The sequence below is a fragment of the Chroicocephalus ridibundus genome, chromosome 13 (assembly GCF_963924245.1).
Source record: "Chroicocephalus ridibundus chromosome 13, bChrRid1.1, whole genome shotgun sequence".
Classification (NCBI taxonomy): domain Eukaryota; kingdom Metazoa; phylum Chordata; class Aves; order Charadriiformes; family Laridae; genus Chroicocephalus; species Chroicocephalus ridibundus.
The window spans coordinates 2,059,909-2,086,843 of NC_086296.1; the positions used below are offsets into that span (position 1 = coordinate 2,059,909).

The following is a 26,935-nucleotide window of genomic DNA, read 5'->3' on the forward strand; positions in this document are numbered from 1 at the left end:
GAGCGGCGGGCCGGGCCGGGGCGGGCCGGGGCGGGCCGCGGCGGGCCGCCCGCCCGGCAGCCAAATCCCAGTCAGGTGAGGGGCTCGGCCCGCAGCCGGCCCCCGCTCCCCGGCCGCAGAGAGGCGGCGGGCGAGGCGGCGGGAGGATGGCACCGCGGAGCAAGGTAACCCCCGCCCGGGCTCTGTGCCTGAGCAATGCGTGCGTTTTCTGACCGGCATGAAGAAAATGCATGTGCTGTGTGGTATTACGTGGAAAAGCTCTCTGGGGCTTTGTGAAAGCTGGACATTTCTGTCATAAAACACCTCGTGAACCGTTGAGAAGAATCCCAGTGGATAGAGACGGCAGGCAAAAAAATCTGTGTTTTAATACGATAACTCCACTTCTTTGGCACCTTTTATTCCTGTAGTGTAGTTCACCAAATTTTGCAAAGGAACTCAAATTCAGCCCATGGTAAGAATGGAGCAGCAGCCCCTGCTGAGAGGGTCTAGCGCACACAGCAAGGTAAGCAGAACCGCCTGCGCCTCCAGGGCCGACCCCGCAGAGAGTTTGTCACTCTGACAGCGATGCACGGACGTGGAATTCTCTGACTGTTTCATGTTTACTTTTAAATTAGGTGATCAGGCTTGTAAAGCTTGTATTTTCCCTAGACACCTAGCCGTGTTAAAAAATGGAAGCTGTAAAAGCACGTTTTCTGGTCCTTGTGTTTTACATTGAATGTAAATTGAATTCTGTTTGTGGCCTGTTTCTGAAATGAGTCGAAAGTGCTTATAAACTGCCAGGAGTGAAGTAGCTGGCAGAACCGATAAGGCTGTTGTCCGTGCTTTAAGAAATTGGGGCCCCAGCTCAGATGTGACAGACCATGTTAGTGTCAGGAGCAGACTGGTTTGGGCAGGAGGAAGAGTAGAGCTGTCATAGCAAATGTAAGTTATGCGATGTATGTTAATGATTCTGGGGGTTTTTCGTTTGTTAGTTTGTTTGGTTTTTGTCTCTTGTGGATTCCAGGTTGTACCCGTGAGACACGCGAAATACCTTGACAGGATTTGGTTAATAGAAAGGTCTGAGTGCACAGTGCCTAAATTTATCACCTCTAGTTTTATTTTTCCTACTGTACTCGCTGCAGCCCTTATTAATTACTCTTAATTAATTGCTTTAGGTGTCATTCAGAGAAACACTTTTTATTCTCAGTAAACCAGAAGGAAATATTAATTGGGTTTGACTTTAATAAGATCAATTGCAACTTCTTCTGAATTTCAGTCCTGAATGAAGGAAGTTTCGATGAATTATCTTCAGGAAAGACACAGCTCTTTCAGAATACAGTACAGAATCTGGAATAACATTTCTGGGAACTGGACCAAGAATGAGAATGATGAAGAACTAGTCTACATACCTTACAATGAGAAATTCAGGGAGTACAAGCTTATAAAAAAAATTATGAACAGAATTTTTCTATGAAGGAAGAGTAAATTTGATCACAGTAGTGCCTTTAATATAGGAGACGCTGTGTCCAGCGGAAGTTAGACAAAAAGATACTATGAGATGAAATTAGGACTTAATTTTTAATGGAAGGTTTGTTAAAGATTTGAACTGGATGCTATATTTAGTACTATCATATTAATTTAAAAGTAGAGTCAAGAAGTATCACGTCAGAAAACCAGACACTGCATAAACCTCTGGAGATCTTCTCTGACCCAGAGGCCTCATCCAAAGTATAATGTTTTATGACCAATTAGACTCTCTTGAGATTAGACTATATCATAATTGTGGCTTATATTGACATTAAAACCTATGAGTCTGTGAATCAATTAATTTTAGTTCCTAAATATTGATTTAGGAATGTAACTAGGTAATCAATATTGAAAAATTGAAAGATGCATTTTAGTGAACTTTAGATTGAATACTGTTATCAGTGAATGATATGTTGTGATTTAAGATGCCAACGTTTAGCATCTGCTAACTTGCAGACATCCAGTAATCAACTTGGGGACTTGCTGAGGGAAATAAAATGTTCCTTCTCACATCTCAGATGAAATGTGAGTCACAGAAATTGGGATTTGGTTAATTCTTATACTGAGTCATTGTGCCTCTAACACCAAACATAATCAGTTCTAACATTTTTTCATAAGAAACAGACACCGTGAGCACCGTGGTTCATGCAAAAAGCATTTACGCAGTTCAGTAAATATGCTGTCAGCAGTGCAATGGTTGTGTCGCCTGCACTTAATCTGGATGCTTTAATTGTTGCATCTCTGAAACGTGTTAGTGATCGTGGCCAAAGTCATTGCAAAATATTTCTCCTGCTGCAGGAGTTGGAGAGTTTATGTAATTTTCTAAACAAATACTTTCACTCTTCAAAACTAAATACATTATATATCTCACCGTGGTTTTCTCCTAGATATTATATGCACGTGGGTTCAAGGCCCTATCTCTTTTCATGCCTGTTTCTCCCTTCTGTTCTCTAGTTCCCCAGCTGGACCTTGTTTCTTGCTGTTTGTGCTGTTGGAATCGGAGGGACCTTTCAGTACGGGTATAATGTTTCCATTATCAATGCCCCCACCCAGGTAAAATACTGTCTCTTGTTCATACGGTTGTTTTACAGTAATGGAGGTATTCGAGAGGCTGAATGCGCTTTTAGTGCAATCGCAGCAGGAGCCAAGGCAGGATTCCCCTCCTTTGAAGGATTCTTGTTGATTTCCATAATGGTTTCACGTGGATTTGTTTGTGAGTACCTCCCATCAGAGGTGTTCTCTGTCAGATAAAAGTGCCAAATGTGCCACATAAATACCTCTGTTAAAGTCTGTTTTGGAAGGATTAACTGAATAAATAAGTAACAGCTCCCAGGTAACACTTTTGACTAAAATAGCCCAGAACATTTAGGATAGGATAGGATAGGATACAACAGAGCATTTTCATTTGGAAGGGACCCACAACGATCATCTAGTCCAACCAGCACCACTTCAGGACTGATCAAAAGTTAAAGCCTGTTATTAAGGGCATTGTCGAAATGCCTCTTGACCACTAACAGGCGTGGGGCATTGACCACCTCTCTAGGAAGCCTGTTCCAGTGTTTGACCACCGTTTCTGTAAAATGTCACCACTATTTCTCCTAATGTCAAGTTTAAACCTCCCCTGACACCGCTTTGAACCATTCCCACGCGTCCTGTCACTGGATAATAGGGGGAAAGGATAGTTACAGTTGTCCATCACAAGGCAGCTTACTGAGAACAATCTTAGAGAGCCAAAAAGTTGCATCTGTAGTTTCTGAGTATCTCGTAGGTATTTTTCACCTTCTTGTTACTTTTGCATCGATTGCCATGGCCTTGAGGATTCTGCATATTTTGTGGATGACTCAAGGATCTGAGCAAATGGTCTTGTGAAAGTGGTTGGTATCATTTTCTGCTGTCAGCTGATGTATTTTCTTACGTAACTGTGAAGACTGAATTTGCTACAACACTGTGGTTTTTTACAAAGGTTAAAATAAGCTGTTTGTGAAAGAACATGTAATATGCTGTAAACAGGGAGAGTCCACAAATTTTGTTCATTAAATCTTTGTTTGCTGGCTAAAACCAGGAGCCTCTGATTACAGATACATGTCAGTTCAGAGTTTCTAAAGACAAATTTTAGGAAACCAAGCATGTGGAATAACAGTTTAGAAGTTCTGATGTGTGAATACTGTAAGAAAGGTGGAGGAATGTTAGAGTTGCAGAAAGGAATTTTACCATGAATTATTGGATTACATTAAGGCAGGAAGATTTAAACCTAAGTGTTGGAATGAGTCTCCCCACAGTAACATGTGTTAGGTTATGTGAGACCTCTGCGCTCTGCGATGTGCCTAAAAACAGTAGGGTTTACCCTTCCACCCTGTCCCCCTTTCATTCAGAAGGACCTCAAGGCTCTTTCGTAGCAGTGTATGGGAAGGTTGTGTTTCTCCTCCGGGGGAATGCAGCCTCTCCTGAGGGAGGGTACGAAAGCAAAGCTGCTCAGCAGTCTTTGAGATGTATGGGGAGTAGGAAATGGTATTGTGGTCAAGGAAGATTCTGCTAGTCATTGGTGGTTTTAATGTCATACAACTAAGATGATATCTTTTGTTAGCTCCCAGAATTGGTTTTCAGGACTGAGGTGCAGGTTATTTATAGTGCTACGCTGTAGGGCTACACATAATGCCACACATTCATCATTCTTTTCTACTGCAGCATATACACAGGTTCTTAAATGAAACCTGGACTACTCGTTATCACAAAGAACTAAATCCAGATTTGCTGACTTTTCTTTGGTCCGTCATTGCTTCTATATTTTCACTTGGAGGCCTGTGTGGAGCCCTGATTGGAGGCAGCATGGCGATTCGGCTAGGCAGGTGAGTTACAGCAGCAGGTGTAGAGCAGCATGCTTTCCTTTCCTACTTTCTCACCGAAATATAAAGGAAATAAATAGGAAAAGAGTGGGAGAAAATGTAACTTACTTGATTATAAATATTTTTCACTTCAAAGTACAGTTTGCTAGTAGAATTTTACAGTTTCTTCCAGTGTGACTTTAAATGATGAGCCCTGAATTATAGCCTTCCAGTCTAGTCTTTCCATTACATTTATTGACATCTCAATAGGCGTATGCGCGTACTGTATGGTGGGGAACACAGGTCCCCCATACACATTTGCAGCCTTCATGCCAATAATCTGTAACATGCTGTGTAATCTGTACCGTTTCATGCACATTCTGTATAGATAGAGCATAAATGAACAAACCCCCACTCCTACCTTGGCAGGCATTGCTGTCATATTTATGCATTATTCTTATGTTTGGACCTTTTTTTTTAAAATATGAGTAAATAGTTGTATCAGATACCTGGATTTCCAGTGAATAGCACGTTTCTTCAGTATAAAGCCCATTTTTTCCATAGTATCAGAAAGGAAAACTTTTTTAAAAAAAACATGTTATTGCAGATTTTCATAATGGTTTGTTGTTTTGTTTGCTTTTCTCCTCTTTAGGAAAGGAGCTCTTTTGATGAATAATATTATAGCGATACTGGCCTCCATTTTAATGGGCATCAGCTTTCCGACAGGATTGTTTGAGTTACTGATTGTTGGAAGGTTTTTGATTGGCATAAATTCAGGTGAATGATTTCCTGTTCCTACTTTCAGTAGACTGGTGAATGAAAAATGATTGTTACTGCTGATTCTTTAGCTATTATTTGCTTGTATGCTACTTTGTAGATATGATGACAAAAATGTTTTGTAGTCTAACTTGGAATATGAAAGCAGCTAAATTAATAGAGAAATTAACTAAGTCAGATTTCCTAAATGTTCAGGTTCAGTAACTCTTGAAAGCAAAATCTATTAATAGGAAAATGTTTTTCCATTTACTTGCAGGTGTTGGGCTCTGTGTACAGCCCCTGTATATTGGGGAGGTTGCCCCAAAACATCTTAGAGGTGGCATGGCCATGGGGAGTTCCATCTTTCTGACTGGGGGCATTCTGACAGGACAAATAATTGGTTTGAGGTTAGAAATGCATTTTTTTTTCCTGCCTTGCCTTACTCGCATGTAAAGAATTCAAATTCCTGCAGCTCCCTGCAAAATACTCATTGTGGCTGTTGTAACATTAATGAATCAACTTCTCACAGAAGGTCTACCTATAAGAAGAAAACCCTGCTTTTGTCACATTATTCCTACAACTGCAAACCTTCTATACTGTCTCCCCAGGGAAGTATTTCAGTTTAGATGGGTCAGCCAGAACAGCATCAGTAAAACAGGTACATTTATGCTGAGTTCATATTTTCTGCCAGTTTCTTGCTGGAGACAGTGGGCATTCGTAAGACAGGACTCGAGAGCAAAGGACTCGTGATTTCAGTATTGTAGCACTACTGCTGGTTTTGTCCCTTGTGAGATCAGCTCCAAGAACAGAGGCTCCCCAACCTCAAGATGAAAAGCTGCTTTTGTGAAGTCTGCTCGAAGCTTTCCACTGCCCTGAGAGCAACTGCTAGTACCCCGAGTAACAGCACATTATCTGCTTTTCCTCTGTCCCTCTACCAAAAGCACTTAGACTTCTCTTTATTTTCCCTTATTGCTAGGTTCTGAATGAACTGATTTTGCTAGATACTTTAGCAAAATAAAGATGAATATAAATTTCACACTGCGTAAGCTAGGATCAGTATTTAAAATGCAATACGCTTTCTATTTTAACAAGTTTATATTGCCCACAACACATCATCCTGCCGATTCTAACTATACCAATTTTAATGATTCCTTTCCATGTAATACACCTTCTCATTAGACCAACTTTGAATGGGAGGTGGGATCGGATGACTTTCTGACTTCCTTTCTATCATAAATTATTGTGTGATTCTCAAGAGCAGATGGAAATGCTGCTGCTGACCTTAAGGTGAAGTCTTCATCCTATTACTTTCCCACATTGCTAGAAAACACTGCTTTGGCAAACATGAAAATAATGCTTAGGACCAACACAGCAATAAGCAGCAGTAAAGTAGGGTTGCTTGTCTCTTCCTGAGGGAAACCTGATTTCAGAGTGGCTGGAAAATAGTTTCCCACCCTCTTTTTGCTGAGGTTCACAAGACATAGGTAACTGGTTACAAGGCAACTCTTCTCAAAGGACCAACATCTTGCTCCCAAAAGTCTTCTGAATAGTCACCAGTAGCTAACTATGTGGTTTTTTCCCCTTCTTATTCCACGCCTCTCCCAGGGAATTATTAGGTGGAGAAACATATTGGCCTCTGTTGTTATCCAGCAGCTGTTTCCCAGCATTTGCCCAACTTTTATTCCTGCCATGGTTTCCTGAAAGTCCCAGATACCTTCTTATAGACAGAGGTGATGAGCTGAGCTGTGCCAAAGGTAACTTACAGCATTTATACTTTCCTCGTGTCTTCAGAAAGAGTATGTTGGTTTCCAGATTCTCCTTTTCTCTCTATCAGTAACTACACACATAGAAAGAAATAGAAAGCATGGTAACTACAGATGACCCATAGAGTTAATTCTGTCTAATTTGGAAGCCATGGACAAGATGACCATAACGTCCCTTTGGGATTATAATCTAGTTTGGGCTTCATTAAATGTAATTTTTTAAATGTAAGTGAAGCTTGTATTCTCCAGATCATATTCGGGTCTTTCCTTCTATTTATTTATTTTTGAAATAACATAATCAGGGATTGTTTTTTCCCAAGAATTGTGGTTGCTCCTGAACTGATACTGAAGAGTGGCGAGAGCTTCAAGCTGGTTACACTGTTAGTGATAATAATTGCATTGGAAAGTTTGCTTTCAGCATCATCAAAAGTTCTACTGTTGCCCTTGAGTAGGCAAATTGTTGCTTATGATGTATTTAATCTTGAATATTTTAGAGGAACTGCTGTTGTGTACTCTTAGGTAAAGATTTTAGTCTTGCATCCAAATGGCTTCTGATAATAATTGCCTTAGAAGAATTTCTTATAATCTTTACTCCAGTTCACTGTATGCATTCCACTGGCAAAATTAAAAACAGGGACATAACAAAAAACTTTATAGGTGCGTAGAGTTTAAGACTTCAAACTGGTTAGAATTTCCTTTAATGAAAAGACTATTTGGAGGTCTGTGGTTCAGATATAAAAAACTTCAAAATATTTTGCTTGGTGAATATTTCAAAGTCAGATACTCTTATTAAAAAAAAAAAAATAAAAGCAAAGTAGTGCCACTGAAATCTCCAAATCCACCACAGCAAAAAAATGTTGGAAATTCAGCAAGCAAAAAACAAGTCACAAAGCAAATGACTTTTTTCCTAGCTTCCTAAAGCAGAAAGTTTTCATATCCTAGCTAAAGCCAGTCATTATGGAAAGAGATGATTTTCCCAAAGTTGTGGGGAATAGGTAAACATAAGAGAATTAATTTTCTTCTTTTTTTTAGCTTTGAAGCGGTTTCATGGTTCTTCGGATTATCGCAGGGAGATGGAAGACATACAGCGGGAATGTTTTGCCGTAGATGGGGAGAAACCCAAGAAGCCGTGGCAATTATTCACTGATCGTGGCGTGAGGTGGCAGCTCATTACTGTGATTGTGATGACTATGGGCCAACAGCTCAGCGGGATAAACGCTGTAAGATTTCATACCTACAAACAGCTTAAAGAATTATTTAATTTCCATCTGTTTTTTGACCTTTTATTAACATGAAGGATCCACATAGAGAAGCTCAGAGAAATGGGAAAGAATATCTTTCTATTATTTTTGTGTTTCTCTTTTTTCCATTTTTTTTTCATTTATGTATTTCTGCGATGTAAATTCCTTTAAAGAATGACTTTAAGTTTACATCTTCTGAAAAAGTAAATAAAGGTGGATCAGCTTATCCCATTGTGTCTGGTTTAAGAATGTGAAGTATTACATTCAGTAAGTTGAATAATTGTATTTGCTATTATGATAGCAATATATTTACCTAGATATGAATTTAACAGATTCTTCTTGCTGTTTACATCAAATAATAACCCACAATATAAAATACATGGAGCTGTATGTTTAGGATGAACTTGACTTTGTTTCCAGATGACAATTTAACTATTGGACTATTGGGAATGCCACCCCCCACCCTTTTTTTTTTCTGTTGTAGATTTATTTCTATGCAACTTACATTTTTAAACAAGCTGGGATCTCAGCAGAAAAAATCCCGTATGTGACACTCGGCACTGGAGCTTGTGAATGCCTCACAGCCCTCACCTGTGTAAGTAACAATTCATTCTACCTCCTAGCATAAAGAGTAACGATTCTTCTTGAAGAGGAACGTTGGTAAAGATGAGATCAATATAGTAACAGAAAATTATGTCTTGTCTCCAGGGTTTGCTGATAGACTACGTGGGAAGAAGATATCTCATCATTGGGGGTTACCTCCTTATGAGCCTTTGGAGCACTGTTTTAACTTTCTCTCTGACTTACCAGGTGTGAAGGAGGACTCATTTATATTACACGATAGGACTATAGTGAGCGAAAATCTGTGATGCTCAAAACAAGGTGGAAGATAAGAGCTGCACAGGTTTAAACCGCAGCATAAAACTCGCAGCAACTGAAAGATTTGATCAATTCTGCAGATGAAGATTTGATCAAATCTTAGCTGAGAGCATTCTCTTGGGAAATACCAAAAATAAGAGAATGCTCTCAGCTAAGATTTGATCGTGTATTTGTCTCAAATCTGCAGCCAGTTTAATGCTGACAAAACTAAGTGATGACAAAACAGCATTTATTCTAGCTTTTCAAGTAATCTTTAGGATGAAATACTACATAGTGGTGCTATCAAGCATCAGGGTCTGCTTCAGTCCCTAATAAATCTCGACAGAAGTACTAGACTCCATTTAGTAAAAATTATTAAATGAACTATATTTAATTTCTCTGAAGCAGTACTGTTAAATAAATCAGCTGTAAACGGCCATGAATGGCTGTTGGTCTTAGTTGCAATGAAATAGCAAAAGGAAATGTAACAGTTAAGGCAAACTTTAGATTACCAAAATCTGAACTAAACCTCATTCCCTTCTGTTCCAGGACCTGTACTGGTGGGTGCCTTACATCAGCATGGCATCTATATTTGCCTTCATCTTGAGCTTTGGGTTGGGACCAGGTATTACACAGCGGTGAATGTTGTAAGGCAGTGAGATGAGGGGATGGGGTGGTGGCGGGAGCATCAGCAGCTCTGCTGTGTCGGGCAAGCCATACGGATTTCCAGGGAGGCTGCTGATGCTCTGCCTGAGGAACGCAAGAACAGTTCAGTCTCCACAGCCTGAAACTGAGCAACTCAGTTTTTCTGGCGCTGGAAATAACCACTAACAGACATTGAGCTTAACGACCTCTTCTCTTTCTGAAACTCATTCCCCCAGGTGGCATAACAAATACCCTGACAGCGGAATTATTCATACAGTCTTCACGTCCTGCTGCTTACATGATAGCAGGGACTATTAGTTGGATTAGTTTCTTCACAATTGGAATGCTCTTTCCCTTCATAGTGGTAAGTACGCAGAACGCCTCTTCCTAATTGCCTCGCCTCTCATTTTATCTTCTCTCGGGTTCCATCAAATTGCTTTTTCTTATACGGTAACATTTAAACATAGGATGCACACTGTCCCTCAACCTAGATTCCATCCCTCTTAAAATATTTTTTAGATATTAACAAAAAATAATGAAACATGATAAATGAAAATGAAAAGGAATGCATGGAGGGGATTTTCATGTTCAGATTAAAAAAACCAACTTAATCTGATATTGAGATTCAAATAACACATTTCTTAGTAGTACCTTGTGCTTTTATGTCTAAGTAGAGTGGAACTAGTACGTGGGGTAGTGGCTTACATCTGCGAGAGCTCACTAAACTTACATACAGGGGGTTCTGTGATCAGGAAGATCATTAGGAAAAACAGTAAAGATTTTAATTTCTAGCTCTGTATTTTCAGTTTTAGCACTTGTTATTGAGAGCAAAACATGCAGGAACAGCACGCAGCAGGGTGTCTTAATTTGACAGTCCTTTCTTCTTGGTTGAACTCCGCTTCTCAATAAGATAGTTGGTTTTTTTAATGTATAGCATTGAAAAATATTAATAAACATTCAGAAAAAACATAAGTAATATAATCTTAAAATGAGACAGCTAAGCACCAAATGCTGACCTGTCATTACGTTATGAATTTAGTGTGTGTTTAAATCATTTTTTTAATACAAGACTACAAAGTGTATTGCACAGCACTTTGTAGTCTTTTATCTAAAAAAAAAGCTTTTTAAAAAGTTACATGTAAAGTAAGGATAGGTTGAACATCTTTTTATTAAAAATATCTGAGCAGCAATGTAAGATGTGAATGGGAACAGAAAGCTTTTTATTTTCCCAAACCCACTTACACTTGAAATATGTTGCAATCAAATAAATTTTATTTTCAGAACGGACTGAAGCAGTATTGTTTTCTGGTGTTCTTACTGGAGTGCTCCTTAGTCGCTGCTTTCATCTTCCTCGTAATTCCTGAGACAAAAAACAAATCTTTTCTGGAAATCAAAAAGGAATTTCACAAGCTTAATTTTGGACGAAATGCTAAAAAAAAGGAAACAGAGCTTTATGAAAGAAGACAACTCCATGATGAATTTTAAAAAAATTCTGTGTAATTTCTCAGCTGTAACAGAACTTTCATGAGAATTATGAACAGCGTCTTCTAAATTAGCAGTGTAATGCCACGAACAAGTAGCTTATTAAATCCTCCTATATATTTAGAGGAAGCTTAATTAAAGGCAAGTTAATCTTTCTGAAATGCTGTCAAAACACCTATTGTTGAAATGCCATTAACAACGTATTCTATCATACAGAGAAGACTCGATGTTTAGGCACAACTTGATGTTGTAGGAACCCAGAAAGGGTGTTCGGTGAATTTACCCCTCCTGGCAGATTTAGTCAGATTATTCCTTAGCTGCTCTTTTACTGCCAAGAGACAGTACAGCACCTATCTGAATTGCTGTTATTTGTAATAAAGTTTATTAGAAAGACTTGTTTCCTAAAAGCATACTAATAAAACAGTTTCTGGGCTTTGGGTTTATTTTTTTGCCCTAACCTGGCATCTTAACATTTTAAACTGTGCAGCAGGGTAAAATCTCTTCTAGTTTTGAAGGTCAATTCCTGGCAGACTGCGTTCAACATCACAAAAAGCACCGAGTAGCAGAGAGGGCAGATGATTCAAATTAAATACCTTTTATTTACCTTTAAAGATTTTTCAAGATGGCCTGACAGAACACACACGAGGAGACTACGGAGAGCTTGAATGAGCTTTCTGCTTAATCTCCAACATTTTGTCCAGGGCTCTTTCTCAATTTAAAATAAATTATTCGTATTTTAGTAGTCCAAAAGTAAGAAATCTCAATTACATATGGTGTTTTTGTGCCTCTCTGATACTCCTTTCAATACCTGTAACTGCTAGGACAGAAGTCCTACCTTACCTATTACAACTTTTCCTGGTTGTCAGCAATTCCCGATGCCATCTGTTACTTAAGTGCTACAGGAAGCACTGGATTTCTTTTACTTTTATCTTCCTTCTCTCAGAATTAAAGCTTTTAATGAAAACGTAGGAAGCAAACACCATTCTTCTGATTTTGGTAATTAAATCAGTTGTTTAATTGAAAATAATATTAACTCTTAATGGGAAAGGAGGCAGTATCAGGAAGGGATCTTCTTTTTCTTTAGTTTATCTTCTAAGTTTGCAAAATATTTCATTTTGGCTAGAAGCTTCTTAGCTTCTTGAAGATCATCTGAAATGAAATAATAAAACATTACTAGTTTACAGTAACTACAGCACTACGTGGTGTTTGATGTTTTACACCACAGTACTACATAAACCTAACAATAAAGGCATTCCAAGATCCAGGAGAGAAATGCAAAGGTTTCTTCCCAGAATAAGAAGCTAGGCTGGAACGGTTTGCTTGGTTGTGGATAAAGTTATGTTGGTTATTGCACAGAAAGTCCCTAAAACCTGAGGCTAAAAGAGGCCTTGGCTCTTTCCTTGCCATACGGCTTCAGTGGTAGGCAGCAGAGCAAGATTTCCCAAATTCAAGTCTGAAACCTCAGAACGGGTGGTGCGTTCGACTAAGAAAAGAGTCTGTCCTTCCCGCTATTTGGGGAAACAAACAAAGAAACAATTCTTAGCATCTGTGTTCCCACTTGAAGTGATCGTTTTGATGTAAATTGAATTAACTGGAACTTTTGTACTGGATTTTTTTTTTTAATTTAATGTGAGGTCCTGAATTTCCTGAATCAGCAGAAAGGCCAGCTTAGAGGTATTTGGTCTAAATACCAAACAAAGAACACTTGTTTCTGTAGTATATGTGTTCTGTAGATCAGGAAATATTTGCCAGTAAGAGAGTGTGGTATTTTTAAGCATTTATAACTGGTACGTATGGCAGCTGAATACTTAATAGAAATAGCTACCTCTTTCAAAAGCTGCAGTCACCTCTTTGGTCAGTTCTTCTTGTTTAACTGTAAAACAAATTATTCCATTCACATTTTGTTACACACTTAGTATATTCAGTACCACTGCATTCTGATTGTCTGTGGTGGGAAACTTAATTACTAGTTTCATAGTCTCTTGGGAGCTAAGAGCGCTTTCCATAATACTGCTGTCATGCTTTTTTTATATATTATAATTTCAAACAAAGATATTTATTTGTTTAAACAGGTTTACAGACAACAATTCCAATGCAAATCAACGGTCACTAACTTCCCACAAATCTAAATTACTTTTGGTGTATCAGTTTACCCTGCTACAATTAATTTTCTTCTACTTAGTTTTTATTCTAGTTATTCTAATTGCTTTTGACACACTACTGTTATTACAAGGAATTAAATATACCAATAAACTCAATATTTTGGGTATCACCAACAATATAAATAAGGAAGTTGCTTGTGTAAGGATAATAACTGCTTAATATAATGGTTGCTAAGGTGAAGAAGGTGAAAGAAATACAGTGTCTGTAAAAATGAAGAAGTTTCTTAACGTGGTCAGTCAAGCATTTTATTAAACTTCATTTTGAATGGTTCTTTCTTTTAAAACAGTCTCCTTGCCCTGATCTGCTAAAGGCTGAATAAGAAGTTCCTTTCTGTAGTTAACATCTATACCGATCTTGCCATCAGAATAGGTGCTGTTACACAAATTTTCTCAAGCCAGTTTTGACATTTAGGTGGCACAAATTGGCAAAGACAACATTGGTTTTTTGGGGGAAGCTACTGCAGTGAGTCAATTCAAGACTAATGCAAGTTAGAGATTCTAAGAGAAACACACTGAAAAAGCTTTAAGAGAGAGACCCGTGTTATACAAGATACAGTAAATTAATTCTGTACAAATCCCTCAAATCATAACCTACCTTTAATTAAAGTTTCAATTTCTTCAAGGCTATCTTCATTTTTAGGCTCTGCTAATTTCTCATTAATTTCCATGATTTCCATGAGAAATGCTGAGTCTGCATCAGAGTCTGTCTCTTGTGCCGGCTCTACTCCATTCAGCTCCAGCTGGTGAAGAAAACGGGAATTTGGAAATACACATTCTTGCCTCTATTTCAATGTGAATTATTTTCTTGAATATTAAGTCTTTTAGCAGGGCTCACTCAGATTCATATTTGATAAACTTCCAGTTTTAATAAATATTGAATTTGAATAAACTTCCCATTTATATGAAATGTGCATAAACAGAGTCAGTCTTAAAGTTACCTCCATAGGTAGACCCTAAAAACCAGCAGTTAACCAAAGCAAAAAACCAGAATGAAGGCTGCCAAGGGCCAGCGGACATTTCAAAGGAACAGCCGTGGCCAAGCACAATGTGTGATGCAGGAAACAAATCAGTATCACATGAGAAGCAAATGAGATAGTAATTGTCGGCAAAACATTGAAGAAAATAGCGGAAAAGCTGGCTATTTTTCAGACAAGTTTGTTTTCCCTCTTCCTTCAATCCCTGGTAAATCTCCTCCTCAGAGGAACACAAATGGGCATGTTGTTAATGATGGAGTCAAAGGGCTGATTCATTACGTTACAGCAGCCCCAGCCACCTATGATCAGTTACAGGAACATTGATAAAATACGTAATGGACACCTTACTAGATAGAGGCCACGGCTCAGCGGGTTCAGGAGGGTTTGGTAGGCCTTGTTAATCAGGGAGGAGTGTTGCTCAGAGTAGTACTGTTCTTTCTGTGAATAGACCATAAATAACAGTAACAAGTCAATAACAAGCAGCAAAACACCTTACATTTTGTTACCTACAGAGAAATAGTGTTCCCACAACAATACACGTGTGTAAAACTGAAAGGTGAGTTTTAACAGATAGGAAGAGCAGGAAGAAGGCTGTCGGGAGTTGTAAATACGCAGCTCACGCAAAGAGGATCTGAAGAACCACAACAGCCTCTTATCGGCGTTTTCAGGGGCCTCTCCCGAGCATCAGGACACAGCAAGCGCAGAGCCCCCGGCATCCCGGGGCAGGAGGGCGGCGGGGACACGGAGAGTCCCGGGAATCCCGGGGCAGGAGGGCGGCGGGGACGGCACAGCCCAAGGCGAAAGGCGGCCTCTCCCCGCGGGGAGCCCCGCCAGCCCGACCGCCGGGCCTCGGCGGGACGCGGCGAGGCCCCTCCACCCGCCCGGCACCCCGCGCCCGCCGCCTCGGCGCTCACCAGCGGCCTCTGCCCGAAGCGATCGGGGTGGACGGCGCGCTGCAGGCTCCGGAACCGCCGCTGCAGCCGCTGCGCGTCGATGCGGAAGGAGCGGTCACTGCGGGCGACAGAAGGCGGCGTGAGGCCCGCGGACGGCCGGGCCCGCCGCCGCCCCGCCGGCACTCACCAGTCCATCAGGCGGAAGAGATCAGGCCGCGGCGCCGGGGGCTGCAGAGCCTGGCAGCCGGGGCAGAAGCGAGGCGGCCCCTCCGCGCCGGGTAGGGGGCTGCCGCAGCTCCAGCACCGCGGGGCCGGCGGAGAGCCCGGCCCGAGGCGGCGGGGCCGCGGGGCCGCTCGGCAGACGCGGAGCGCCCATCGCGCCCGGCCCAGCACCGCCTGCATCCCGTCGGACTACAACTCCCAGCGGCCCCCGCGCGGGAGGGCGGGCTCTGATTGGTTCAGTTCGTAGCGAGGAGTGGCGGGGCGCCTGCGCACTGCGCGAGGCGGCAACGGCTCGGCGCGGCGAGCGGCGCGGGCTCCACCACCCGTGAGTTCCGACCCCTCCTCCGCCTGCCGGGCCCCGCCCGCCTCTCGGGGCTCCCCGCCCCGCCGGTGCCCGCCGCCACCGCGCCGGTCGCCGCTGCTTTTCCTCAGGGGGGAGGGCGGTGCAGCCCGCTCGGCCGCGCGGCGCCGCCGGGGGCGGGAGTGCAGTGCTGTGGCGGCCGGCAGGGGGCGCTACTGCGGGAGGGGGGGGCGTGTCAGCCCCGCCGGCCGGCAGGGGGCGCTGCGGGCGGCGGGGCTGAGGGGATTCCTGCCCCCGCGTCCCTCAGTGCCGGTGCCGGCGGGGAGGCCGCTGACAGAAAGGGCTCCCGGCGGTGCTGCGGCCTGGCGTTCCCCGCCGCCACGGGCTCCTGCCCGCCCTCGGCTCCGCTCCCCGCAGATGCGGAGCGCCCGCCGCCGGCCTGGCCCGGCCCCGCCGCGTGAGCGCCCCGGAAGGCGGCCCGCCGCCCTCCCTCTTCCCCGCCGCCAGCGCGCCTGAACACCTTCGTGCAAAAGGCAACACGGAGAGTACCCAGGGCGCTGCGGTGTGTTTATGGCTAATCATGAACTGTAGCAAACCGGTAAGGAGGTTTAAATTAGTCTGAGTTAATAGACTGAGCTGGATGGCAACCGGCTTAAAAACCAAGAGGCGCCGGCAAAGCGAGGCAGGCAGGTGAGCGGAGCGGATCCCGCAGGATGGCAGCCGCCCTGGGAAGGGTCACTCACAGGTGGTGCAGTAGCCCCTTGGCAGCATGAGCACGGGTGCTCTTGGAGAAAACCAGCTAAAGATGAGTTAGCTCAAAGATGTGGCTGGTAGGTTGTTTTTTCTTAAGTGAGGAGGAAAGCGCGATACCGCTGTAAATTCCCTTTTCGTAACAGGGCAGGGAGATGCCCTTTGTTGCCTTTTCTTGATGCTGTCTTTGATAGCAACAGCTAGGGATGTGGTGTGTATCTGAGTTTGCCAGTGTTGTACGTTAATTATGTATAAGTGTGTCTTTCTTGTAAATAAAGCTGCTGGATAGACCCTGTGTGGAAGAGACATGTGAAAATCCATGAGTTATAACTTATATTAAAGGAATATTCAGCCAAAACACCAAATTGGCTTGCTGTTTGATAAATCTGTTGGGTGCTTTCAGCATCAGGAAAACGTACTTCATTTTATGGTTCCTATTTTTCTTTTTTCAGTTTTTCCGTTTGCGTGTGGGGAGCTGTGGTGGTTACTGCTCTGTGTGGGGATTCTCTGACAGAGAGTGCTGCACGTGTGTTTGTGAAATACAGGAGCTCTTCAGGGCTCACACTTTGAAAATCTGGGAATAAGATTTAGCAGTTGTTTTAGAACCAGTAGAGGGAGCACCACATTCTTTTTTAAAAGGAAAAACATAATGATTTGCAAAATTCTTGGGAAAAACATAATGATTTGTGAAATTCTTGGGACTTGCCTATAATCCACACATGCACATTTTGGTTGAAAGTTTTACTTACCTGAAGACTGAGAATAGGTTTGGATATTAACAGTACAGTGTATGAATGTTTGTCAATTTTGCTTTGCTGTAGTAACTGGTTTTTTTGAACATTCCGTTTGAAGCCAACATGTCTCGAGAGACTGGAGGTGAAGCGCAGCAGTCTCAAGGTGCCCAACAGTCACAGGGTGGTACCGGTTCCTCTTCCAGTGGGTCACAGAGTACTAGTCAGTCTTCCTCAAGTTCTGGCACCCTCAGTTCTTTGGACACTGTTCCCACTCAGGAGCTTCCATCGATCCCTGAAGACCAGGAATCTGAAGAGCTTGTTCCTCAGCCTTGGGGTCGACTCTTTGCACTTGGAAAAGGTTTCAGCAATTGTGGTATGTGCATACTGTAATAAGCCTCTTGGTTCATTTTTAGTACCTTAGAAAAGTTTTGAGCAGCTTGGTAGATAGCAGTGTCTTTTTCAAACTTAAGTTTGAAACAAACAAAGTGAATTTAAGTACAAGCTTGCAACTTTTCCAATAATGTTGTATTCTGTGCTACATCCCAGGGATTATATTGAGTACGCAGATACACAGCTTCTGTAGACTTAGAGGAGATTTAGAGGAATTCTGGGGTATTCGTGTTCTTTGTTACTTCATTTTTCCATTTCATAATTTATTTTGTTTATATATCATATAAGCCTGTATTGCTGAGGGTGAACTGAAAGCTCTACTATTACTGAAGAGGGTAAAGTTATTAAAATACTGTACAAGGTGTTGATAGTGCATTGTGCTTTGTCTGAATTAAGACAAATAAACTTGATTGTATAGGAAGAATCTTGTCCTTGTTATCCTACGTACTAGCATTTGGCATTATTCTGTAGTTAATAACTTCCTGCACTTTTGCGTACTCTCTCTGCTTTACTTCCCTCTCCTCTGCAGACTGTGTGAATGATGAATACTGGTTTGGAAGAGACAAAAGCTGTGATTATAGTTTTTCAAAGCTAGGATTGTCTGAGACTGGCTTCTACCAAAACTATAGCAAGAAGCATTTCCGAATTTTCAGGGTAAGTGCTAAAAAGGATGACTGTCTTTTTCTGGCTTGGCATAATTGAAAAAGATCGACTTTGTCAGGGGTGGATCCTAAAGAAATCAAAGTTTAAGGACCTTCCATGTTGACTCCTTTAACAAGACTCTTGGCAATACTCCATTAACCCAGTTCATGAAATAACCTCAGTAGTCTGATTTCCTGAGCCAACAATAGTAAATTTCTGTGGTCTGTCGTGTCTTTACAGTACGGTAATTTTCCCCCTATTGTTATCTTTCCTTTTTTTTTCTCTTTGAGGAAATGGGTCCAAAAAATTCCTACGTTGCCTACATTGAAGACCACAGTGCAAACGGAACTTTTGTTAATAGAGAGCTCGTTGGAAAAGGGAAGAGGCTTCCACTGACTCACAACTCTGAAATTGCACTGTCTGTACAGAGTAATAAGGGTAAAATGTACTATAACATAAATAGGTTCTTCACGTGTTGACCAAGAGGTTATTTCTGCAGTGACTTGAATATCTTTCTTACAAGCTGAGCTTCTTTGTGAGTGCTGTTAAAATACAGTCGTGAATTGATGTTTCAGTACTTGCATAAAAATTATCCATATCCACCTCAACCCTAGAAAAAAAAATGAAAAAAGAAGATTTAAAAGAAACTGCATCAGGAACGACCTTACTGGAGTATAAACCTTTATAGATGTCTTCCTATTTTTGAAACACTTTTGTGCTTCAGTCGCTGTGCATGTGGTGGTGGGAACAGGGGAAACAGACTATTCAAGGGAAGTTGAGAAAAAGCCGGGTACTTACCAGATGCTGCATAATAATTAAAAAATCCTCTTAAAAATTAGGAGGCGGGTTTTGTTTCTTTGTCTTTGCTTTTCCACTAAGATGCTGTCTTCCTGATTGCCACTTTTCTTCGTTCCCTGCTGTGACATTGAAATTCTTGCCTGTTTTGTCCTTAAACATACTGTTAATTGATTAAGCATTGTTGTGAAGTTAATACCAAAGATGTCAGTTTTCAGTAATAAGGTCACCTTGCTAGCCCATAGCCAATGTATTTATAGCATCAATTAACTTTTTAATATATTTATGTTTTTATTCTAGCAGACAGCGTTTTCTTAGTTATGTTGTTGACTACAAAGGCTCAGGAAGCATAGTAGTTCATTGTAACAAAATATTAAAGTTAATAACAGGAAAACTTTCTCCATTGATCTTCCTAGTGTTTGTATTTTCTGATCTTATGGTGGACGATCAGTTGGTGTTTCCTAGAGAACTCAGAGAGAAATATATCATGTCAAAGACTTTGGGAAGGTAAGCATCCTTTCCGCAGTATTAAGCTTTAATTTTATTACCGTTTTCAGTACCCTGTACTGGAATTATTACCAGCGTTAATTGAGCTGCCATTTAAAAAAAAGAAAAGAAGAAAAAATGAATGAAACACCTGAGTAAACCTGTTCCTTAGAACAGCTTAAACAGGAATTTTGGCTTTATTCCTATAATTGGCTTCGGTTTTGTAACCTACCGTTAATTGTGAAACACATTTTTTTTTTTTTTTTCTCTAGAAGAGAATAAAGTCTGTAGATTCTTAACAAGATTTTAAATTTTGTAGATTAATTTACTGAGTTACTGGAAGTAGAAGGATGAGCTTTATGTCAGAATATAGCTTTTTACAATATCATTGTTGAGGCCTTCAGACAGAAGGGAAAAGAACTGTTTTCAGGAAAAAGGAGAGAGGCTATCTTAAGTGAAGACTATTCTATTATCTTTTGGACAAAGACGATCAGCGAAGAATCTGGAGGAGAATGCTTAAGTGGAAACAAATCCAAGTGCAAAATACAAGGATTTCTTCCTGTAATATAATAGTTACTTTGTAAAAATAAAAGTATTGTCATACCTGTTCCTCAGATCTCTGCAGCCCGGTGTTGATAGAAGTCTTCACTAGGTTCTCTTCCCTTAAATGCATTTGTGTGATGGAAATGCTGACAGAGTTTGTCCTTGATATTCATGGGTACCCTTTGCACAAACAGATTAGTTGCTCTACATACTTACTTCTGCATGTTTTAATGGGTGGCCCTTGACATCACTTGCTACTTAAGCAGACTTCCTAACCATTGAATGCTTTCTGAGAAAGTTTTGACAGCATGCCGTATTCAGAAAGTTTGAAAGCTGCAGCCTCAGATTGTGTGTAATTCAGTGCTTTCATTTTGTCTATGCTTGTTATGCAGATTTTTGAAAAGTATTTGTAAGCATTAACGTAGCTGTGCTTTTATGTTAGTGGTGCCTGTGGAGAAGTCAAACTGGCATTTGAGAAGAGCACTTGTAACAAAGTTGCAGTAAAGATAATCAATAAACGGAAGTTCGTGGCAAGTGGTATTAGAGAGACAGTAAGTATTTTTGTTTGTCTGTCTTTTGGCCGTCTATTTGGTAACCTCTCTGACTCCCCAGCTCTCTTAACTAAAGAGGATTTTCTCACATAATGTCTTCTGTATATAATTTCAAAATGCCTTTTGATTTTACAGTATCTACAGAGTTCTGTAGAAAATGCTTGCTTTTATTCTTTGACCACATTTCATTATGTTCATAATTCAGGACTGTTTGTTAATGTGGTGTACACAAAGGGTGGTGGGGAGACTTGTGGGGTTTATCTCCTAAAATGTATCAAATAGGCACATCATAACTGTCAGAGTCTGACCGAAAACTTACAAACTCTGCTAAAATTTACAAACTCTCCATCATAATATCAACACTTATAAATACTTAAAGGGGAGGTGTCAGGAGGATGGGGCCAGGCTCTTTTCAGTGGTCCCCGGGAACAGGACAAGGGGTAACGGGCACAAACTTGGGCATAGGAAGTTCCACCTAAACATGAGGAGGAACTTCTTTACCCTGAGGGTGGCAGAGCCCTGGCACAGGCTGCCCAGAGAGGTGGGGGAGTCCCCGTCTCTGGAGACACCCCAAACCCGCCTGGACGCGTTCCTGTGCCACCTGCTCTGGGTGACCCTGCTCTGGCAGGGGGTTGGACTGGGTGATCTCCAGAGGTCCCTTCCAACCCTATGATTCTATAATACTTTTTAATAAAATTGTATGAAGCCCTTTGGGAAGGGCTTTTCATGTATCTGGTCTTGTAGCAGACGCTTCGATTTAAAGAAGAACAAGCCAAGTGGCGCTGCTCCAACATGAGAAAGATCCAAGCAACTTCGTATCTATTTAATTTTAATTTTATATAAGGGTATGTGATAAACTTTGGAGAAAAATCCAGTTAGAGGCAAAAGTACATGGAAGGAGTTACGTAAGTTGTGCTGCTTTGGATTTACTAAAATTAAATCAAGTTAGATTGACCTTATTAATTCCTTCGATGAGAAAATGGAATTCAGTGCGCAGATACAATATACAGAATCTGTTCAAACTGACAAAAGTATTTCATCGGGCACTGTATAGTAAACTACTACTTGATCTGGAAAATATTTTTGTAAAGGCAAAAATTCTAAGGTGGAAAGGTAGCTAGCTGAGGACAGGATGCCAGGTTTTTTTTGGGTTTTTTTTTTTTAGTTTGGAAATTAGGTGGAGATTTTTAACCTGCAGTGAAATGACATGTCTGGAGCAATATCTTGCTACAAATAATGAGAGCAGACTGTTGATTCAATTCACTGAAGGCACCTGATCAGTTTATGGAAAAAAGATTATAAGTTATGGTCTCTTAAAGTTGCAAGGGACATGAAATGATGGCTTTTCTGGTCTCCTGTTTCTGATGTGTCTTATTCCAGAACGGCACTGTCTTACCCAATATGATATTTGATTCTTTTCATAGAATCCGGCTTTTAATATCAATACAGAAATTGAAATTTTGAAGAAAATAGATCATGTGAGTGTTGCTGTACTTTTTTGTTCCTTTTTGCTGCCTACTGTACTTCTGTAGTTCACTGACCTTAGTGCAGTAACTAAAGACCAAGTTTATCTGTTTAGAAAATATGTTAAAGGATGCATATATTTTTTTTCTTGTAAATAAATCTATTGAACGCTTCTTTTTTTTTTTCTAAGTATATTATACCTTTACAGATTTGAGGTTTTAAAACTTTGAATAACTGAAATATAGATTTGAGAAGAAACTTCACAGAAGTTTCAGCGTGATCCACTGTTGTAGAAAATCTTTCCTTGATGTGTGTTTTCGTAAATACTGCCAGATAAGAAAATAGAGAGATTAGATTCCACTGGCAGTTGTTTGAATTTGTATCTCCTCTTTCCTCTGCATGCCCTCCCTGCCCCACGAAAGGCATTTCTTTTACTTTTGTTAAGTAGAAAGTTTGCGTAGCTTAATGAACTTTACCTTGCTTCCCAATGTGCTACGGCATATAAAGAAAATATCTCACAACTGGAAAAAATAAGAATACTTGTTGAGCTGCAGTCACCAGAGGAGCTGAATGTTCTTGTGTGTGTAGGTACAGGGGAGAAGGCAACAGACCTGAATATTAAGTGTTTGCCAAAGCCTGGGGTGCTAGTCAGTTTTGTTAAGTGTTAGTTTAACTGGTGTGGTTGAAATCATACTGAAATAAGAACTTTAAGATGATAATGTTAGTTTTTACAAATGATTGTACTTTTTTTTTGGTGTGTGTTTGTTTGTGTTTTTCCCCCTTTTTTTTATTAGCCTTGCTTAATCAAGATCAAAAACTTCTTTGAAGCAGAGGATTACTACATTGTTTTGGAACTGTAAGTAACTTGTTTGAAAGTAAACGCATAAAATGAAATGTTGTTCATAGCCACAAAGAATGTGGATAGTTCTGAACTCTGGGGTTTTTTGTTTGTTTGGTTTGGTTTGGTTTTTCTTTTGCTGGCCTCGACTGTTCTCTGAAACCTCTGTAGAATTAGGAACTAGGATAACCAGGAGAGTAATCCTACGTTTTGAAGGCACTTAGTGCCTCGATAGTTGCCCACTATCCTGCTGTTGTGGATCTCTGCTACTTTTTTGATTTTGAGCCTGTAAGAGGAGGCTGATCAAAAATCACAACTCCCAGTGAAGACTCAGGAGGTTAGGCCTAATTCAGCAGTGCGTGTGCTGTATTTAGGATGTTGCTCACTCATTTTCAGAAATACATTCCTTCTCTGTAGCCAAAATAGCCAAATGTTTTGGCGTCAGTCTTGTCTAATGAGATTAATCCTTTGGAAGTAATACGTTGACTTGTTACTTGCATTTGTTTTAGGATGGAAGGAGGAGAATTGTATGACAGAGTGTCAAGGCCAATCAAGATGAAAGAAGCTACCTGCAAGTTGTATTTTTATCAGATGCTGCTGGCTGTAAAGGTAGATAATCATGAATTCTACCAAGAAAAATATGGTTATGCGTATGAATGTCAGTCAGATGAATTTTTCTGTCACTTTTCACTTCTAAAACCTGTGCAAGCAATCAGCACAGCGCTCTTAACAAGTTGGTTTAACAAGATTTTTTTGCCTCACTGCAGCCAAAGAACGTTCAAACACTCTTGCTTATTAAAAACAGGGAGTGAAGTAATAATACAGGCTGAGCTCATTGATGGCAGGATTATCATGTAAGACTTCTAGTAGTGTGTGGGCAAAGAGTCACCAATGTAGGAGCCTTCAAAAAAATTAATGATCAGATGCGTTACTATGCGCTCCTGAATAAGCATTTGAGTTCAGTAGACAACAGATTAAGACTACTTTAATACATCTCAAATACTGAATGTTGAGTCTTTAGATAAATTTCTTCTAAAGCCATGAAATGGTAAGCATATTTCATTAGTAACTTCTGCAAGATTATTTTCTACATCAAACTTAATTGCCTGGACCTGAGTATGACTAGATTTCAGAACTACAGATAACGGAACAATTCTACACTAACCTCAAGGAAGTAACTTTTTTCAGAAGCCTTTGTAGATTTAATCTGACGTTGATCTTATATCTCCTCCTTCCTCACTTTTCCTAGTTTTGTCACCAAGTTTTTGAACTCTCTTTCAGCCTTCAGCTCTTTGACAACTGAGGTGGTTTTTTTTTTTTATATCTGTCTACTATTACTCAGCTGTGTGAGGACGATTGTGGCATGGTGAATTTAACTGTCTTTCCAAACTGAAATGCAGGCTTTTATTTAAGAGGGTATGATCATACAGTAATAATGACTAAGAGAAATGAGAGAGAGGTGGAAAACCAGAATTCCTACAAAGGCAGTGTAGAACTTTGGGCTTCCTTAGTTCTGTTGCTTTTACTGAGATGGAGAAAGAAGTATAGCTTTCCAGTGAATCAGAAGAATGGAACACCTTGCCAGGTCTACCCACTGTGCTTGTATTGAGATTTGACATTTGAAGCATCATGGTTTCTAAGGATGGATTTGTTTGTTTGTTTTTATTTGTTTAAGAAGTTATAAGCTCTGTAGTTTTAAATGCATACAAGCCTCTTACACAACCATTTCAGTTATCCTGCCATTGCTACATGAAAAATCGGAAAGCTTGCATTTAAAAAGAGTTAATGGTCTGGGTTTTCTTTTTTATTGTATGTCTGTATATATCTAGTATCTTCATGACAATGGAATTATACACCGAGATCTAAAGCCAGAGAATGTGCTACTTTCATCTTCTGAAGAGACATGTCTTATAAAGGTAAGGAAACTTACATTTCTTCTTGTTCATTTCAAATTTTGAGAGTATTCCTTCCCATTCTTCCCAATATTTAGCTAAACATAGTAAAAAAAAAAATAAAAATTATGGAATTAGTCATACAAACTATGATGTAACTTAAAACATTGAGGGTTTTTTTCATAATTTTAATTTTACTTGTGTGGATATTTCAGCCCATACACTTACTTAAGAAAAACTGAGAAATGTTGTGCTTTTATAGCACTTAATTGAGTACACAACTTCAAATGTCGATATATTTTTTTTAATTTTTTTTTTTTCAATAAAATTGCAATTCTTCAATTACCGACAGCATTTCCACAAATATCCAGGCTGTATGGTGACAGATTGTTTTGGTGTTGTCTTGTGGGTTTTTTGGGTTGGAGTGTTTTTGTGGGGGTGTGTTTTTGGGGTTTTTTCACAGATAAAGCCTTGAATAGATTTGCATGCTAAACTGCTTATTTTTCAAGTAATCTCTTCTAATAAGCTACAATACCTTTATTCTGTGGTGTCCATTTATATCCAAATCTGAGAGTACTTTTTGCTAGTGTAAGTATGATCCTTTGTCATTTTTCTCCCTACTCCTGTTCTCAGTTATTGTTTACTGAGTACTTAACAATATTTGGGATAAATTTTGTTCATACTCATGTGCTGGAACTGAGTTGGAAAGAAGAAACTTAATGTTACCTCCTGATGTATGTTGACAATATGATATGTACTTCTACAGTCAATCCGAATATGTAATGTGGTGTTACCATTTTTAAATACAAGATTACAGATTTTGGACAATCCAAGATTCTTGGAGAAACTTCTCTTATGAAAACATTATGTGGTACTCCCACGTATCTTGCTCCTGAGGTTCTAAATTCACTTGGGACTGCTGGATACAGCCGAGCTGTGGACTGCTGGAGTTTAGGAGTTATTCTTTTTGTATGGTAAGACATTGTGTAGCTGCTACCTTCATTGGGCAGTCATTGGCATACATGGCTCAAGACTTGGCAACTTCAGTATCTTTATTAGGAAGTGAAAGCGTGTTTAAAACTATATATGTGTAAAAGACGCTATGATAGCGGGCGCTTTATAATGCGTGATTTCAGTGTTTCGTTCACTATGACAAAATCTATCTTATTTAACTTGTTTTCTTTTATATAGCTTGTGTGGATATCCACCATTTAATGAGCAAAATACTCGACTATCTCTGAAAGATCAGATCACTCGTGGAGAATATACGTTCATTCCAAAAGAATGGAAGCATGTATCAGACATGGGTATGACTATTAGTACAACGGGTAGCAGAATATCTAGCTCTTTTCTTGTCATTTGTGTTTTCCTTTAACTTCCTTTCAGCTCTATGGCACACTGCATGTTGATACATTTAGTTTTTAAAATTTATTTTTTTTTAAGTTCAAAGCTGAAGCATTAGAAAGAGCAGATATATTTTCATTGAAGAGATTTCTTAGTAATATTTAGCTTTATTAACTACGGAAGTATAGAGTTTGCAGGCATATACATCTGTTTTTCTGCTTTTCACTTTTTCTTCTGACTTCATCAAGCTGGACTACAAATTTTGCCTTGCTGAAAGATTCAAGTGTTGAACCAAAAATGCCAGGATTTAAGGTGTATGAGTTAAAATTCCAAGAGAGAAATGTTAAGAGTAATTTCATGGTGCTAGTCTTCGAGCTTAAAATACCAGCCGCATTTGTGGAACCAACTATTAAGTTTGGCCCACTCTAAGCTAAGTAGTCTGAATAACTAATTGAGTTTTTGAACATCAAACTGAAATGATAGTTACTGTCTGCGTGCTTTTCTTCTTCAGGATCCTTTATATGCATAAAATTGTAGTATTTGCCGTGGGTACTCCTTTGTATGTGCAGAGGAGTTTCTAATAAATGATGTGATCATTCTTTTTCTGATAAACTTATGAAATATAACTCCTTCCTGAATTATTTGAAGGTTATTCAATAATAAGTCAGACATATATGGGAATGGAAATTATGTTAGGGTCGCACGTAGCTTTGGTGTATGCATATTGCAGAACTTATTTTCAGGTAATGAATTTATTGATCATACGCTAACCAACTCTCTTTATTATCTTAGCTCTGGATCTTGTGAAGAAACTGTTAGTAGTGGATCCAAGCAAACGTCTTACAACAGAGGAAGCTTTAGAGCATCCTTGGCTTCAGGTG

The 26,935-nt window shown here is 40.0% G+C and overlaps 3 protein-coding genes across 17 annotated transcripts in view; 2 read left to right on the plus strand and 1 right to left on the minus strand.

The window, feature by feature from the left end:
- LOC134522904 (solute carrier family 2, facilitated glucose transporter member 11-like) lies at positions 1-11,080 on the plus strand. Of its 2 annotated transcripts, none has more exons than XM_063351162.1 (12): positions 1-502; positions 2,461-2,559; positions 4,192-4,352; positions 4,981-5,105; positions 5,362-5,491; positions 6,690-6,838; positions 7,880-8,067; positions 8,573-8,683; positions 8,797-8,898; positions 9,496-9,571; positions 9,828-9,955; positions 10,873-11,080. In XM_063351162.1, the coding sequence occupies exons 1-12, from the start codon at positions 449-451 to the stop codon at positions 11,074-11,076; spliced, it is 1,527 nt and encodes a 508-aa protein (XP_063207232.1). In that variant the 5' UTR covers positions 1-448; the 3' UTR covers positions 11,077-11,080. The 2 variants fall into 2 exon arrangements, with proteins under 2 accessions (XP_063207232.1, XP_063207233.1); XM_063351163.1 differs by having other exon boundaries at positions 51-164.
- Positions 10,825-15,566, minus strand: HSCB (HscB mitochondrial iron-sulfur cluster cochaperone). 4 transcript variants are annotated; one of them, XR_010073178.1, is made up of 7 exons: positions 15,290-15,566; positions 15,124-15,220; positions 14,558-14,647; positions 13,831-13,975; positions 12,899-12,946; positions 11,914-12,222; positions 10,825-10,951 (listed from the first exon to the last, which is right to left on the minus strand). XR_010073178.1 is itself a non-coding variant. In XM_063351167.1 (6 exons), the coding sequence occupies exons 1-6, from the start codon at positions 15,502-15,504 to the stop codon at positions 12,131-12,133; spliced, it is 687 nt and encodes a 228-aa protein (XP_063207237.1). In that variant the 5' UTR covers positions 15,505-15,566; the 3' UTR covers positions 11,491-12,130. The 4 variants fall into 4 exon arrangements, 2 of the variants coding, with proteins under 2 accessions (XP_063207237.1, XP_063207238.1); XR_010073177.1 differs by having other exon boundaries at positions 10,838-10,974; XM_063351167.1 differs by lacking the exon at positions 10,825-10,951 and having other exon boundaries at positions 11,491-12,222.
- The window catches only part of CHEK2 (checkpoint kinase 2), a 19,711-nt gene continuing 8,284 nt past the window's right edge, over positions 15,509-26,935 (plus strand). For 8 of the 11 annotated variants that reach the window (XR_010073174.1, XR_010073175.1, XR_010073176.1 and 5 more), the window contains exons 1-13: positions 15,742-16,455; positions 17,228-17,482; positions 18,029-18,153; positions 18,432-18,579; positions 19,353-19,443; positions 20,408-20,516; positions 21,941-21,994; positions 22,775-22,836; positions 23,328-23,427; positions 24,648-24,734; positions 25,521-25,684; positions 25,902-26,017; positions 26,847-26,932. Coding sequence is in view for 5 of the 11 variants with exons in the window: in XM_063351156.1 (XP_063207226.1) it covers positions 17,233-17,482; positions 18,029-18,153; positions 18,432-18,579; positions 19,353-19,443; positions 20,408-20,516; positions 21,941-21,994; positions 22,775-22,836; positions 23,328-23,427; positions 24,648-24,734; positions 25,521-25,684; positions 25,902-26,017; positions 26,847-26,932 (1,392 nt within the window). In the remaining 6 variants the exon portion in view is untranslated. Of the gene's footprint in view, positions 15,650-15,740; positions 16,456-17,227; positions 17,483-18,028; positions 18,154-18,431; positions 18,580-19,352; positions 19,444-20,407; positions 20,517-21,940; positions 21,995-22,774; positions 22,837-23,327; positions 23,428-24,647; positions 24,735-25,520; positions 25,685-25,901; positions 26,018-26,846; positions 26,933-26,935 lie in introns of those variants that run through there. The other 3 variants (XM_063351157.1, XR_010073171.1, XM_063351158.1) reach the window with 3 other exon arrangements.